This window comes from Schistocerca serialis, chromosome 6 (genome assembly GCF_023864345.2).
Source record: "Schistocerca serialis cubense isolate TAMUIC-IGC-003099 chromosome 6, iqSchSeri2.2, whole genome shotgun sequence".
NCBI lineage: Eukaryota > Metazoa > Arthropoda > Insecta > Orthoptera > Acrididae > Schistocerca > Schistocerca serialis.
This window is the reverse complement of record NC_064643.1, coordinates 564,092,033-564,109,153: the sequence shown is the minus strand read 5'-3', so window position 1 is coordinate 564,109,153 and position 17,121 is coordinate 564,092,033. Positions and strand designations below refer to the sequence as shown.

General features: G+C 39.3%; 1 protein-coding gene across 1 annotated transcript in view; it reads left to right on the top strand.

Moving 5' to 3' along the window:
- The window catches only part of LOC126484987 (solute carrier family 12 member 6), a 201,732-nt gene that overhangs the window by 55,778 nt on the left and 128,833 nt on the right, over positions 1-17,121 (top strand). Inside the window, exons 8-9 of the mRNA XM_050108593.1 lie at positions 3,367-3,523; positions 11,178-11,316. Of these exons, the coding sequence (XP_049964550.1) occupies positions 3,367-3,523; positions 11,178-11,316 (296 nt within the window). The remainder of the gene's footprint in view (positions 1-3,366; positions 3,524-11,177; positions 11,317-17,121) is intronic.

Here is a 17,121-nt window from a genome sequence, read left to right as displayed (position 1 = left end):
AACATATAGTTTTTTGTTTCTAGCAGAGAAAACAAATACAAAATTTGGTACAGTTAGCTTCAAATATGCTTTCATAATGAAATAATTAATAAAACTTTTCATCCCCTATTACACTCCCTGAGGGGGTTGAATATCCAAAAACACAAACTTTTTTTTAAAACTGAAAAGTCCAATACCTGTTTTCATAGGTTTAGTTTTAAAATTCTTAGTAGTTCTTTAATAACCCCACTATTTTTGCTGTTTGTGGCTGAATTTCAAATGCTGAAAAACATATTTTTTGTTTCTAACCACGTAGTTTTCATAGTTCCAGCTTCAAAATTACTTTAATACTGACAGATTTTCAAACAGCCTTTCATCCCCTATTTCATCCCCTTTGGACTGGAGTTTTGAACAATCCCTTCATAAGCGATGCCTACAGGATAATATCCTCTCCTTTTCCAAATTTCAAGTTTCTATCCTTAACGACTTGGACTGGGCCATGATAAGTCAGTGACTCAGTCTGGTCCAATTTACCCCCTTAGGGGTTTAATTTCCAAACACAGAGAAACACATATTTTTGTAATTCCTAACCGAGAATCTAAACAGCAATTTTTAAAGATTTTGCTTAAGAATGCTTTCACAATGAAACACTTTCATAAAACTATTAACCCATTTAGGGTTGGATTTCCAAAAACAGTGAAATGTGTTCTTTTAAAAATTTTCTAACAGAGAAGACAGATATGAATTTGCATAGGTTTAGCTTCAAAAAATGCTTGCGTAATGAAATATTTCCATAAAAAACTTCATTCTCTATTTTGTCCCCATCGAGGTTTAATTTCCAAAAACAGTGAGACAAATGTTTTTTTAAATTGCTACCCGAGAATCCAAACTGAAATTTTCATAGACTTAGCTTCAGAATTGCTTTCATAATAGGGGGAGGGGGGGGGGGGGACATTTCATCCCCTTTTTAATTCCCTTAGGATTGGAATTTTGAAAAATTCCTTCTTAAATGAGGCCTGCAGTATATGATTAACATTAACACCTCTCCAAATTTCAAGTTTCTGTTCTCAGCAGCTTGGGCTGGGTGATAATGAGACAGCCAGTCAGGACATTGCCTTTCACACATATAGAGATTATAATTTAATTGCACTTAGGTGTGTCATTTACAAATTAATAAATAAAAGGAATTAGGTTCACCAGCTGGAATGCATGTAAATTTTACATTACAGTTGTATATTTTCACAAGAAGGTGTTCGGCCATGGCTACCAACTTCGGTTACCTTTTACAAATGCTGTTAGCAAACAGTGAACATCTACCAATCCCTACAGTTAAAGCAGTAAATAAATAATAATATGCCCATTATATTAATGAAAATCTCTCTTGTTCCTTGCTGGGGCTTTTAGTACTAGTTACTTAGAGCAAAATAGAATGCTGGCAAGTAGATTGTAACATGTAAATATGCATGTTGTTACCAGGCAACAATCGTCTGACAGGAGTGTGGGACAACTGACTCTGTCTACGGCAGTTAGCAAGTAGCATCCTGGATAGCAGCTCAAGCACGTTTTTCCAGAGTTGCTGCAGCAACCATGTTGAAACAAGATGGCAGCTTCCAGATGTGAATAACTGTTGCCCATTGTTCTCAGATACAAAGTATTGAGCAACCTCCAAGCTGTGTCTATATGTGTTTCATCAAGGCTAGTTTTTCAGAAGGCATTCTTTTGTTGGCAGATTCCATTTTCTCTGATACGTGAAAATCTCTCACATCCTTTCCCTTATAAAAGCACTTTCTGTATGCAAGTGCTTGTTTTCACTCAATCCCAATAACATGTATTGAATCTGTATCCCGCCTTCTGGAAATACAATAGAGTGGGGGGGGGGGGGGGGGGGGGGGGGTGCTGGCATTTTTCGTCAGCTTGAGGCACCAAGATCCAGCAAGTGGTTATCTTGGCTTGCCCTTGTTTCACAGCAGCTCTGCCTGTCTTATAGATTGTCTGGGTTCAGCTAAGTACCTCATCCGGACTACGAATTACACCATACATTAAAGACATTAACACAAGGCAGTGTTATAATAAATTCATGGAGACCCGGGCCTTTAATACAACAAACCTAAATGACTGATCAGATATACCTATTAAATTTTGCTGTACACATCTTTTGTCAACACCAGTATGTGTGTATGAAAAATAAAAATAGGTTAAAAAGGACAGCATGAGACAACACCCTCAGACTCCTGGTTTCCCGTGACAAGTAAATTGTAACAATTTGGCTTCTCCCATATAAGATTAGTTTAATATCAGCTAGTTATTCTTTAACTTCCTAAGTTTCCTCCATTTCAGTTAAAAAGAGTCATTGTGCTGTTAAAAGTTAGTTGTGTGTTGAACTCTGTGAAACAAACGAATTATTGTCAATGTAAGTCAACAATTTGTCTTAATCTCTGAAAAGTGTTTTCATAAATCTTAACTTTTTTGTTTCAACTTTAGCCTTCTTATTGTGAATTGGAGTCTCTTATTGTGAATTGGCAGTCTGTTGAGAAGTGTGACTCGACTAGTCCATGCTCGTAAAATAAAAATTCCTTTTAAATGAAATTTTACTTTACCTTAAATATGTAAATTACAAGGGATTGTAAATACCTAAATTGTTCCATTCTTGAATGCAAACTTTTGAGATAACTCCAAGAGCAAAATAGCTAAAGTAAGTCTCTGGGAAAGTACATAGTTAATTGCAATTTCTCCTCTTGTTTTCTTTTACCACACAACAATAGGTTCATTTCTTTCAAATGTTAATGTAATTTCTTGTATTTGCATTAAGTGTCAGTTAGTTGTCATTGACCTATAACAAGTGACTGTGAATAATATTTGCTACCAACCTTTGCAGTCAGGCTTCATGTTTTTCATAGGTAAATAAATTATTTGTATCTATGACAACTTGGACATCAACCAAAGAATATTTTCATTCTGTTGCATTTTGCTTGGTAACTGATGCCAAGATCACCTGTGGTACTTAGAGAATTAAAAATTGTGAATAAAATTAGATAACACACAGTGCACAAGATGAATGAGAATCTATTACTTTCTAGATGAGATGAAATATTCTTCTCAGTTTGAATTCACATATTTTTTAGTATAATGCATTGGTGAAATAACTTTTTTTTTAAATTTTGGTAGCCTCTTGACTCCCACATCACCAAGAGAAGAAGTAAGTACTGAATATATTGTACAGTAAATGACATTATGTCTACAGCTTCTAGTCAAATAGGTTTTGCCTTAACAGCTGACTGTGATATGCTTCCAAGCATTGTTGTCAAGATTCATGTTTGCATAGGTGAATAAGTTATTTGTATCTTTGATATTATTTTTGGTGAAAGATGATGACTGTCTTATCTACAGGCATAATGGCTGGATCAAACCGTTCTGGTGATCTAGCAGATGCACAGAAATCAATTCCAGTGGGCACCATATGCGCCATACTCACCACGTCTACAGTGTACCTCTCAGCAGTACTGCTGTTTGCTGGAACTGTTGACAACCTGCTCCTTAGAGACAAGTAATATTCAAATTATAATTTTCCTTTGCATGCACACACACACAAACACACACAGACACACACACACACACGCACACACTAGCGAAATCCTTTTTTCGCCTATGATGCCAGTAATATGCTATGTCTCAATTAACTATACTTCACTTTAAAATTCAGTATTTGGTTTGTTAATGTATTTAATTTTCTTATGTTTAAATTCTACTAGACATCTCTTCTTAGTCAACAAATGCCTTTTCTGTAATATTTTGTAAGATATTTTCAGCTTCGTTTTGCTATAATGCTTACCAGGTGTACCGGTATGAAATGAGCGGTTTTTTTTTTTTTGTGAAAATGAAACACTACTTTTTAATTGAAAAGTAAAAACATTTTATTCAAAGTACTGACCATTGCTTTCTATACATTTTGACAACCTTTCTGGCAATTTGTGGACACCATGCCAACAGAAATGTTCGTCTTTTCAAGCAAACCAATCAGACACCCAATTTTCGACTTCTTCATAGGAATCGAAGTGTTCCTCAGCCAATGCATGTCCCACTGATGAAAACAAGTGGTAGTCGGAAGGGGCCAAGTCTGGTGGATGCGGCAGGTGGGGTAGCAGCTCCCAGCCAAATGTTTTGATTGTATCCTGAACCAGTTTTGCTTTGTGTGCAGGTGCATTGTCGTGTAAAAAAATTACTTTGCCATGTCTTCTGGCCCATTCTGGTCTTTTCTCAATCAATGCATAGTTCAAATTGATCATTTGTTGTCTGTAGTGATTGGTATTCACAGCTTCACTGGGTTTTAGAAGCTCATGATTCACCACACCTTTCTGATTCCACCAAACGCAGAGCATTGTCTTCTTACCGAATCGATCTGGTTTTGCAGTCGATGATGATGGTTGTCCCAGTTTAACCCATGATTTTTCCCATTTAGGATTCTTAAAATAAATCCATTTTTCATTGCCAGTAACAATTTGATGCAAAATTGACTTTCTTTCATGTCTTTGAAGCAAAATTTGACAAATGGTTTTTCGGTTTTCCATCTGTCTTTCATTCAATTCATGTGGCACCCATTTTCCACACTTTTGGATCTTTCCCATAGCTTTCAAACAGTCAGAAATTGTTTGCTGTGCAACATTTAGCATTGTTGCCATTTGCTTCTTACTTCAAGTATCATCTCCATCGAATATTGCTTGCAATTCTTCAAATTTTTTGGTGATCTTCCACGGTCTTCATTTCTTACATCAAAATCATTATTTCTGAACCATTGAAACCATCTAATGCATGTTGCTTCCAATAGTGCATGATCACCATATGCCTCGACAAGCATTCGATGCGACTCTGCAGCATTTTTCTTCAAATGAAAACAAAAAATTAATGCTTTCTGCAAATCATCACTTTCTGGTACAAAATTCGACATTGTTAACACGTTGAAAACATATGATGTTGTTTGTTCCATGACTTGATGTATACTAAATATCTTTGACAGATGTCGTACCAACCAAACAAAAAAAATTAAGGCTCGTTCACAACAAATGTTCCCTATCGATACAAATGTATCTTAACGCTCATTTCATACCGGTACACCTGGTACATGAACTCTTACCAAAGAAACACCACATAGTGTCTCCAGCAAACATGTTTGTTTTAATTACAAGCAAAATAGTATTAAAATATAATTTATGTACTGAGATGACTGAATGGCCCAGTGTTTGCTGGGGCAATATACACACTAAAGATGTGTATTGGTGGGTTCAGCAGAACAGGAAGAATGATGATCATTCCTGGCAGCGACTAAGTAATGCTTCAGTGTGTATTACTGTTAAAACAGCACAGCCTAGTAAATGCCCAGCTCTGCCCCTACTGGAAATCCTGATTATTCTCTAGGCTTTGTTGTCGCTGTTAGCAAATAATCTTGGACAAGATACATAACTGAGTAATTTGAGGCAGTGTGGGAGAGGTAGCAAATAACCTTGGACAAGATCATAACTGAGTAATTTGAGGCAGTGTAGGAGTGGTGGTATTGACAGTGACTAGCAGGTTGCAGGTGGTAAAGGAGCAAAAACTGTGGAGGGTTGCTGGAGGAAATGGGTAGTGCCTTTTATGTGGGAGGGTAGGCTACACGTAACCAGCTGAAGCTGTTTTTTGTCCATGAGAGTAGATATTCTTTCTGGTGGAGGGGGCACACTAACCAGTTGCAGTGGGTCATCCTTGGTGGTTGGGTTTATAACTGTTAGGAAGCTTTTAGAATTTAGAAGTGTAGGGAATGGTGTGGATGACAAGACAGATCCATGGAAGAGGTTCTGGGATGGGCCTAAGTATTTGTGGAGGAACTAAAACTCCTGCTGGATTTCTAGAATGGGTCACTGTGGCAGTGTTTGTAGGTAGATATATCTTACAGCTGATGCAGTCGCTCTGCCAAGTAATCCTCGTGGTTCGTAGCCACAGTGGTGAAGCCTTAGTCGACAGGTAGGCTTATAAGTTCAGGATCAGTTTTTAGGTGGTGTATTGCAGTTCTTTCTGCAGATGTAAGGTTGGTTTCCACAGTACATGATTTGGGGAATGATGGTCAGGTAAGGTTCAAGGTTAGGAAATTCTGGAAAGTTAACATCAATTTATTTGCGGGCAGTGGGGGTGAATGACAGTTGGATGGAGGAGTAAGCTGAGTCAAGCAAGATTCAGTATTGGTTTTGGATTGAGCCTCATTGGCAGGCTTGGATGGAGGGAAATGTTTTGGTATGTGGATCAAGACTAAGAGAGAAAGGCTGTAACAAGTCCATAGTGATTGAGTTTCAGAGTGGAGCAAAAGGTAAGACCTTCAGACAAGATTGATACATGGAGGACAGGTTCATGACTGTGTTTTGAGTAAGTTATGGATTGTGTATGGTGAGTGTGAGGTTGTGTTAAATGCACCAGGTCTGCAAGGCATGGTTTGGTGGCTATGAGGGAGCTGTGGGTCAACCACCCAGGATGATCCATTGTGGCTGGTAAAAGACACCATCCATTTCCTCCACTGACTCTCCACAGTTCTCACACCTTTACCACTTAGGCACCCAGGTAGTCACTATTGATGCAACCTCCACTATACTACCATTCACAATGTGCCTGACCTTGCTGCTATTGAACACTACCTTTCCAAGTGCTTGACTGATTTCAAAATTACAGCCTCTTTCCTGGTCCCCATGACCAACTGTATCCTCACCCACACATATTTCTCCTTTGAAGTCCTCACCTATAAACAGAACTGTGTCACAGAAAGGGGCACCCACATGGCACCAACCTATTCCTAGAGAAATTCTTCCTAACCACCCAGAATCTCAAAGCCCTCTCTGGATTTCAGATTCACTGATGACATCTTGATTCCTCCAGAACCTCAATGACTTCTCCCCCATTTGCTTCACTTCATCGTCCTTAGACCAACAAACCACCTTCCTTAATGTCAGCCTCCACCTCAAGGATACCTATCAACCACCAGAAATACCTCCATGTTGACAGCTGTGACCCTTTTCACACCAAGAATCACCTTCCATACAGCCTAGCCAACTGCGGTCATCTCACCTGTAGTGATGAGGAGTTCCTCTCCAAATATGCCAAAAGCTTCACTGAGGCATTAACAGGCTGAAAGTACCACCCTGCCCTTGTCCAGAAACAGTACTCCCATCCCTTGTCTCACCTACCATCCTGCACAAGCTCACTGTTCCTCCACAAACGAGCACTCCTCTTGTGACTTAGTACCACCCAGGACTGCAGCAACTGAATCACATTCTCTGCTAGGGTTTCAACTACCTCTCATTCTGCCCTGAAATGAGATATGTTCTCCATATTATCCTCTCCATCCCTCCCACAGTCATATTCTGCCACCCACCCAACTTAGAAATTGTCTTTGTCTGCCACTACTCCACTTCTGCTCCCAATCCTTTGCCTCATGGCCCATAGCCCTGCAGTAGACTTAGATGCAAGACATGTCCCTTATATCCTCCTACTACCACCTACTCCAGTCCTGTCAAAGGCATCTTCTACTCCATCAAAGACAGAGCCACCTGTGAAAGCTGCCATGTGATCTGCCAACTAAGCTGCAACCACTAGGCTGCATTTCATATAGGTGTGACAACTAACAAGCTGTCTCTGCATAATTGGCCTCCATCAGACTGTGGGCAAAATACAGCTGGACCACCAAGTTGCTGAACATTCTACTTAATAGATGTGCTTCACTTTAATAATAGCTTCACAGCCTGTCACCAGGATCCTTCCAACCAACATCACCTTTCCTGAATGGCACAGTTGGAAGCTCCATTCAGCATGTAGGGCAAGGAGAGGGATTGGTGGTGGGTAGCTGGTGGCTCTGATCGAGGCCAGTTTGCCACCTAAGAATGGCCTCATCCACACGCCTGTCCACATTAAACCTGCTAACCACCAACAGTACCTCCATTTCGACAGCTGCCATACATTCCACACCAAAAAATCGCTCCTGCACAGCCTAGCCACCTGCGGACAATGTATCTGCAGTGACAAGAACTGCCTTGCCCAGAATGCTGAAGAAGGCCTCACAAATGCCTTCACTGACAAGTCACACCTTACTTTCCCTCCAGCATAGTCCACAAACAGATTCCCCATGTCATATCCTCACACACCCTCAATTGACCCACCACCCCCAATAATCAGCTATGAAGGAGTGCCCCCTTGCCACCCAATACTAACTGGATAGGAGTGGCTGAACCATATCTTTGCCAGGGGTTCGATTTTCTCTCATACTTACCTGAAATGAGGCACACACTATCAGAGAATCTTCCCACTCCTCCTAAAGTGGTGTTCCATTGGTGATCCAACCTACACAACACCCTAGTCCATGTCTATGCAGCTCCCACTCCCAACCCCTCCCCACAGGGATCATATGTCTGTGGCAGATCGAGGTGCAAGACCTGCCCAATCCACCTACCCAGTACCTCCTGCTCTGGTTCTCTCACAGGCTTATTCTACTCCATCATAGACTGGGCCACCTGTGAAAGTAGCCATATCATATACCAACTCCACTGCAAACATTGCACAGCCTCTTATGTTGGTATAACTATCAGTCAGCTGTCCCCCAGCATGAATGGCCACTGCTAGGCTGTTGTCAAGAACAGAGTTGACCACCTGGTGGCACAACATGTAGCTGGACACAACATGCTCAGTTTCAGTGGCTGCTTCACAGCCCGAGCCATCTGGATCCTTCCCTCAAACACCAGCTTCTCTGAACTACACAGATGGGAGTTATCCTTACAACACATGCTTCGCTTCCATAATCATCCTGACCTCAGTCTCAGGAAACCGACTGGCCCTGAACCCTCTGCCCAACATTTTTGCTTCCTTCATTCTGTCACCCCCTCCCAATTCACTTCACCACATTGCCTACATTGTGTGTTTCTTCACATTGGCTGCCATACCTATACCTGCCCCCCCCCCCCCCCCCCTCCTCCCCACCCCACATGCCCGCTCCACCCCAGTGTTCCTAACTGGCCAACTGGTCTCCCTTGAAGCCAATTGCCACCCACCCTTAGTCTCTCTCCCTGCCTCCCTCTCCCTATCCCACCTAAAACTACACCCACCGCATCCAGCTTACCTGCTGCAAAATAACGTTAGCATTGTCAGTCTACCAGGTGCCAGGTAAGGACAAAGACATATGTGTACATGTCTGTGAGAGTGTGTGCGTGTGTTTATGTACTCTAGCTCCTCAAAGGATAACTCTGAAAGCAACCAAATTTTCCTTCCTTTTTGTGTGCCTATCAACAACTCATGTCTGCTTTTGAATGAGTGGTCTTCAACAATCCTGAAGTATTTACATTCTACAAAAATTTTCCTACAGCACTGATACTTAAAAAAAAAGTCATTGTAAAAATGATTGTATCTACTGTTTCACACTATTGCCTTGTATAGTTAAATGTAGGATATCTTGTAAATTATTTATCTTATTTCCTAAAGCATTGTATGAAGTAAGTGCATTACAACAAACAATCAAGTCAGCCAGAACAAGAACAGAAAATTTCATATACAGTAAATTCTTGATTATCCTTAGGTGGATTATCTTCTTTGCAGATTATCTGCAGTTTGTTTTTCTTTAACCTGGGAGTCGTTGCAGATGAGCAATAATCTCATGTTAACGACAAGAGTGTAGTTAACAATGTGCTGCTCGAACACTGCAAGTGCTGGACTGTAATTGTTTGCAAAAGAAAAGCATAAATGTGTTGTATTAATGATACAGTAGAAAGATAAAGCCATGTTGGAATGGTTTCAATAGAAAAGATTTGAGGACACACAAGTACCTGTTCCAGTGTGTGTGAAACAGGCCCAAAGATTCTTCAAAACCTTGGGAATTGAAGGATATTTTAATGCATTTTCTAGCTGGTTAACAAGTTTTATACAGCATCATGGTATCTGGGAGATTGCAATCCAAGAAAAAAAGTTAAGTGGGAGTAACAAGAAAGTTAAGCCTGATGTAATATGTAAAGATAAAAAGCATGCTGTTTCAAAAGAAAAGAAATGCATAATTTACCTGTCCATTATTTTCACAGAAGTGGTCATGGATGGACTGTACAATGTCAGTTATGATTCCATAATTACTTTGTTCCATGAGTACGAGAACCTTTAGTGTTCAAGGGTCTACCTGCAAAGGCTTTATTGTTACTTGACAATGCACGATTGTAGCCAAATGAAAATGTTCTGAAATTGGATAACGGGATGACATTTGTAAAATATTTAACCCCCTAGTGTAACAGCCTAAATACAGCAAATAGATAAGGGCATATTTGCTGATAGGAAGAAAATTTATAGAGGAAGTCTGCTACTAAAGCTTACTGATGAGGGCAACCATCTTCAAACATTTTGGAATCAGTTACCTGTTCTGGGCACAATTTGTAAAGTGTTGAATGCATGGTGTAAGATAAAAATGATTAATCATATCCAAGTCATGGAAAAACATTAATCCTAAAATTGACAAAATCAGTAATCTGGATGATGAAGAAGACTGCTCTTGAGCAATGTTAACTGCTGTTTTGAACAGTACTCCAGGTTATGAAACCAGATGAGTAGGTAAATGATAGTGACTAAAAAGAAAACATTCTTCTAATTCCAGAAACTGTAGTCAGTCGTGTATCAGCACTTCAATGGGCTGAATGGTTATTGGACTATCTGGAACAGCCCGAAATTGTTCCTGTTTCTGACAAATTGGTGACACATAAAATTCATAGCGTGATATCTGAAATACAAGCTACCTCACTGAGACAGAAATCAGTTCAAGACTATTTTGTTTCAAAGTAGAGTAATGTGATGTGAAGTTTGATTGTAGTGTATTCTTTGTAAGTACCATATTTTCACATATGCTATGATGTTTAAAGTAGAATTTATTATAAACATTAGTTTAGTTATTTTAATATGACATTATAATCAATTTTATTTTTTGAACAACCCTAATTATTACTTTGCAATATAATTGCAGTTTATCCATGGAATTTGATTATACACGGTTTCCAAGTCCCCAATTACAGTGGATAACCAGAAGTTTACGTTAATTTCAGGCAATTTTGCATTTGATGATATATAAATTTTCTTAGATCAGCTTAAATAAATAAATAGATATTTTTTTTATCTTTCACTTTTCATATAAAATGAAAATGTAACTCAAAATCTATCCTTTTTTCTAGGTTTGGGCAAAGTATTGGAGGAAAACTTGTAGTGGCAAATATTGCCTGGCCTAATCAGTGGGTCATCTTAATTGGATCATTTCTGTCAACTCTCGGAGCTGGTTTGCAGAGCCTTACAGGTGCACCCAGATTGCTTCAGGTTTGTTGATCATGTTTATTTTGCTGAAATTAACAGCATGAGATTCTGTGTCACTACAGCATCAATGCAACACACATGTAAACATCTATGTGGAACAGGCAATTAAAGGAATAAAAGTTGCGAGTTTTTGGCTGAGTGACATAAGCTATTCCAAAATGTTGCAAGCTAAAAATTCTGATAGAAATAATTATCAATGTGCTCCAGACTTCTAACAAGCTGTTTTCCCTGCTATACTTACTGTATAGATTATTTCTAAATAGATAACAGTGCTCGTTCCTTAGACCCCTTGTGAGGAAGTCCTCAAGAATGTGGAACAAGTCAGCAATTTTTTCAGTATTATGTGCATACACTTTCAATTGCCTGTAACTGGTATTTTACTAGTGTCATTTGTGCTGATATACTGACTATGCACTTACATGTTGCTACTGTAATATTTAGGTTACTTGTTCACTTTGTTCATTTTATGTCCATTTCCTTGTTTTATAAATCTAGTGACACGTTTTTATTTATATTTTCTCATTTTTAGATCTGATTACGTTTGCAAAGCTAAACATGTTATCAATTTTAATAAGGTAACTTGTAACCAAGACACTGACTTCCATATTATACACATTTACAAAAGAACTGAAATGCTAATGTCAAATGTTCCTCAACAAGACATGATTTATTAACCCCCAAATAAATCATACAAGATACTGTGTATACCCAAGTATAAGACTACCCTGAATATAAGACAACCCTGAATACGACATGACCCCGACCCCCTTTTTCATAGAGGTTCTGTAAGAAACTTTTATTTTTAATGTATTCTGATTAAGCAAACTTACAAAACCTATTCTGAACTTGTGAAATTCATTGATTGTCTGCATTTTGATAATACAAGGAGAAACAAAATAAACAAAAAAAAATTTTTGCATTAATTTTTGTCTTCGCTTCCTTCTTTGCTTACTGCCTGCCAGTTATCTGTGTTATTACTATTTTTTATCATCATCATCATTGTCATTGTAGCTGCTGTCATGTGGGATGACAGTTTTATCTAACCATTGAGGACCAGAAAAGAGGCAATATGCGAGGGTGGTTTGAAAAGTTCTCGGAATCACCACAGGAGGTCAGAGCTAGTGCAACGAGTTGTCCATATGATGTTCATTGGACTCTTGCCTGTAAACACATGCCACATCAATGCTGTTAAAATAGGGCTTTGACAGTGATGTGGCTTTGTTGTTGCTCCTGCATAGTGATTTGCGAAGATGGAAAAAAATCGAGATTCAAGCAGTGATTAAGGCTTCGTAAAGAAAGGTATGAAAGCAAAGGACATTCATGCCAAATTCCAGAATACACTGGGGGCTCTGCTCCTTCATATTCAACTGTTGCCAAGTGGACAAATGAATGTAAATTTGGTCAGGAGAGCTTAGATGATGATTGGCGCAGTGGTCAAGCAAGATGTGTCACTACTCCAGAAATCATTGCAAATGTGCACAAAATGGTAATGGAGGATCGCCGATTGAAAGTGCGTGAAATTGCTCATGCTTGCCAGACGTCATCTGAAATGGTATATCACATTTTAACTGAAGAATTAGAAATGAAAAAATTATCTGTAAGATGGGTGCTGTGACTCTTGACATTGGATCAAAAATTCATGAGAATGGACATATCGGAGCAATGTTTAGCCCATTTTAGGAGAAACAAACAAGATTTTTTGCACCAGTTTGTGACCATAGGTGAAACTGGGGTGCACTACTGTACCTCAGAGAAAAAAACAACAGTCAAATCAGTGGAAACTTGCTGATTCTCTGCCACCAAAGAAAGCAAAGACAATTCCTTCGGTATGAAAGGTCATGGAATCATTGTTCTGGGATGCGAAGGGAATTCTGTTTGTAGATTATCTCCCCACTGGCAAAACAATTACTGGAGAATACTATGCTAACCTCTTGGACAAATTGCAACAAAAGATATGCGAAAAAAAGCCAGGTTTAGCAAGGAAGAAAGCCGTCTTCCATCAAGACAATGTGCACCCGCACACATGTGCCATCACCATGGCAAAATTACACGAACTAAGGTATGAATTGTTGCCACATCCGCCTTATTCACCTGATATGGCTCCATTAGATGTCCATCTCTTCCCAAAACTGAAACTTTTTCTTGGTGGATGAAGATATTGCAGGCCTGGAGGAAACTTATTTTCGAGATGGGATCAAGGCACTGGAACATCATTGGACCAAGTGCATTAATCTACAAGGAGACTACACTAAAAAATATTTTAAAAAATCAGTGATGTAAGTACTTTTTTTCTATTCCATCCCGAGAACTTTTCAAACTACCCTCGTATTTCTGTAAAGGGACAGCAATGAAATTTATGATCTTGGTTGTCAAATATTTATCTGTTTTCTTCCTAGTATGACCTGATTTCCAAGTTTCTGGTCATGGTGAGACCTGAAGACACTGCCATTTTTCTGAACATATAGCAGATTTTGCTTCTGTAGTGGCACGAGAATGTGACAATATTTTACTTCATTTCATAATTCTAAACCCTGGCCTCATTGGCAGTGTAGAACCAGCAGCTGATACGCCACCTTTTGTTCCCGTCATACCGTCACAGCAAGCGTCAACACCATTGCTATATGAAACATGTAAGTATGCCACTGGCACCTATCGAGACTTTTACTGTCTTCTGCAGAAAAAGCTCTTTGATGCAGCACCGTGGAGCTTATCCTCCCAACATCTTTGGCCTGCATGGCATGCTGCAGCAGCAAGTCACTCTTATGTTTGTGGCGGACAAACAACAGTTAGCTGTGGCAGTCCCACACTGATTTAAATTTAAAAAACCAAATCCTTAGGAAGAAAAGAATCAAACAGATTAAGTAATAGTCCATTAGAACAAATTACAGTCTAATTAGACATTGCCTGTGATTGCGCCACGGCAGGAGTATGAATGTTTGTGTCAGCAGTTTTTTGACATTACACAACCTTTTGAAGTTCTTCAAAGTAAATCTTCACATGAGCTCAGTTGCCAGAGCTTGATCTGTAAATCTAAGACAACCCCTATTTTAATCTGTTACACAACGTAAAAGTTGATGTGAGCAATAGTAGTTATAATCTGTGAATATAAGACACCCTGTCTTTTTTGAAGGACAAATTTGGAAAAAAAACTTTATCTTATAATCAGGTAAATATGTTAATTGGAAACAAAAACTTCTGGAAGTGGGTACCTCCTGGTACTCCAGAGAGTTACTGAATGACTCAAGCACTGCAAGTTTGCCTATCTGGAAAGTACTGGAACATGAACCACACTCTGTGCATGCCTGCATCATCAGTTCACTCACAGAAGGCACAATGTATGATTCAACACAGTACAGAGACTGCAATGCATTATGGAAATTGATATTCCGTGTCCAAGCCAAATTTTGATGGCAGGGGAATAAAGAAGTTCTAATAATCATTGTCTAGAAAATAGAAAAGTATCACAAAGACATTGCAAATAAGCCCACTGGAGAACATTAGAATACAACTAAGAGCTGAGACAAGTGAGGTTGAGATGGTCCACAGCAGTCCTTAAATCTATGACTGACCTGGCACTGGCTGATGTATCAGTCTGTGTCATACTTAGCAACCTTATGGAATACCAGGTGTCCATTGCTTGAGATGTTATCTTTTAGCCAGACTCTTCATCTGTTTTTGCTGATTCTTGGCATGGGCAAAGTGGGCTGCCTCTTCCAGTATGGCAGATCTGGTAGTGGAGCTTGCCCCAAATGACACATATGGAGCTGGGTCCAATGCTAATAAAGGATGCCTCTATGTGTGGGCACCAGGGCCAGCTAATGCCCTTGCTGGGCAGAGGTGGAGCCATATACCCAGCCAGGAGTATGTCTGAAGATGAGTGCCCAGACAGGATGCACGCCTTAAAAGGTGTAGTTTTATCTTCCTGCACCGGTATCGGCTGCAATAAATCTAGCAAGGAATGATGAGGGTGCCCATGCAAAAGTTCCACTGGGCATCGACCTGCACGATATTGCTGACTATGAGGTTAAAAGGGAGATCCAGAACAGAAACAATAGGAGTGGATTTCAAGATTTTTTCCCCATTCTCACAAAATGTTCTGCCATGTGATTAGATGCAGTGTGAAACAGAGTTGTGGTAACATGATCAGTTCCATTCCAGTCACAAAACCACTGAAAACCTGCAGAAGTAAACAGCATACCATATCTTTACCATGGATTTGCAGGTCTCCTTCAGTACAAAAAAACAGTTGCAAAGGCATTACTGGTATTTTCTGTCGTAGTCTGTTGCAGTTTTATTATGTACGGAAAATGAGAATACACATCCATCAGAATCTATCATATGACTCCATGGAATGGGCTCACAAATTTGGCATGCACCTGACTCCACAGCTGGGTAGGCATTGGCTACAACTAGTAGGTTTAATATGGTGGTGGTTGCTGTGGCTGACAAACATGACATTTTTCAGCTGCTTGTGCAATATCCTCATCTACTTGTTGCCAATACACATACCACTGGGCAAGGTTCTTCATTATGGAAATCTCCCAGTGAGACTGATGCAGGAGTTGCAATATCATATTTACCGAAGTTAAAGATGATGTATTTTCCGAAAATTATCAGTCGAAAACCACAAGGTCGGGAAACTGTGAACTAGTCACTACAATAGTTTATTGCTCTGCTTAAAATCTGACAATGTTGTGATGCACAAGAGGCACAGTATTCAATTCTATCATCCTTTCAACTTTGTTGTGTTTGAACATGATTGCAATAAAGATTCTCATACAGATGTGGATACTGTAAACAAACATTTATGGTGCTTTTTAAGTAAAGGTAATATTAAAAGACGCAAATGTTGTCCTTCAAAAAACATTTCTTGATTCAGAACACAGGTCAATATTTTATTTGGTTACGAGAGACTGTAATGACTTATCAAGTGAGTTGCAAGTGAGAAATTAGATCCCTGTTAGGTTCATAAGTTACAGTACCGGATAAAAATGTTCCCACCTTTTAATCAGCTTTAGAATAAGATGGTGGAATTTGTATGAAGCAAGAAAGAAAATTAATGCAGAAAATGTGAAATAAATCATATCAAACTGACTGTAATTGTTATCCGAGAATAAATTATAGTGGCAAGTCCCTTCATGGAGATAGTACCAACAGATGTCACTAGATTGTGGGATGAGTGAATGTGTGAGAACTGGACTGAATCATGATTGCAATCTTTTATTTAACTGTTAGTTGGCATTTTTACATATGACCTGTGTCACGGAAGATATTGCTGTCTAAGCTCCACAGTTGCCTAAGCACAGCACTATGGAAAAGTTGGAGGGAGAACAATGATACCAGCTTGGCAGAGGTCTAGGATGAGTGTGGGAAAGCGAGTGGTGAGCAGGAAGCATATTTCATCATGCTGCCAACCACAGGAATCTATACTGTGTACTTTGGCTTTTTATGAAGGTTTACCACATTTAAACTGCAATTTGCCCGAATCCATTTGAACTGACTTTAAAATTGGACAGATACACAGCAGTAGGATAAATTTCTGCAAGAGACAGATCAAGTCTGTGCTTAACAATTTCTTGTAGCAATGTTGTCAACATGGTGAACACCATGAGGTATGATGGAAATGAAAGGAGGTGTGTTAGCAGCTGGTTCTATGCAGCCAGCAAGAGAAGAGTGGGCCAACGATATGTTTGAAAGCAAGAAACATTGTAACATTCTCACGTCAGCACAGAAGTGATATCAGACATATATTCAGCAAAAAAACTGCTGTGATCTCAGGTCCCATTGTGACTACAACCTCAGAAATCA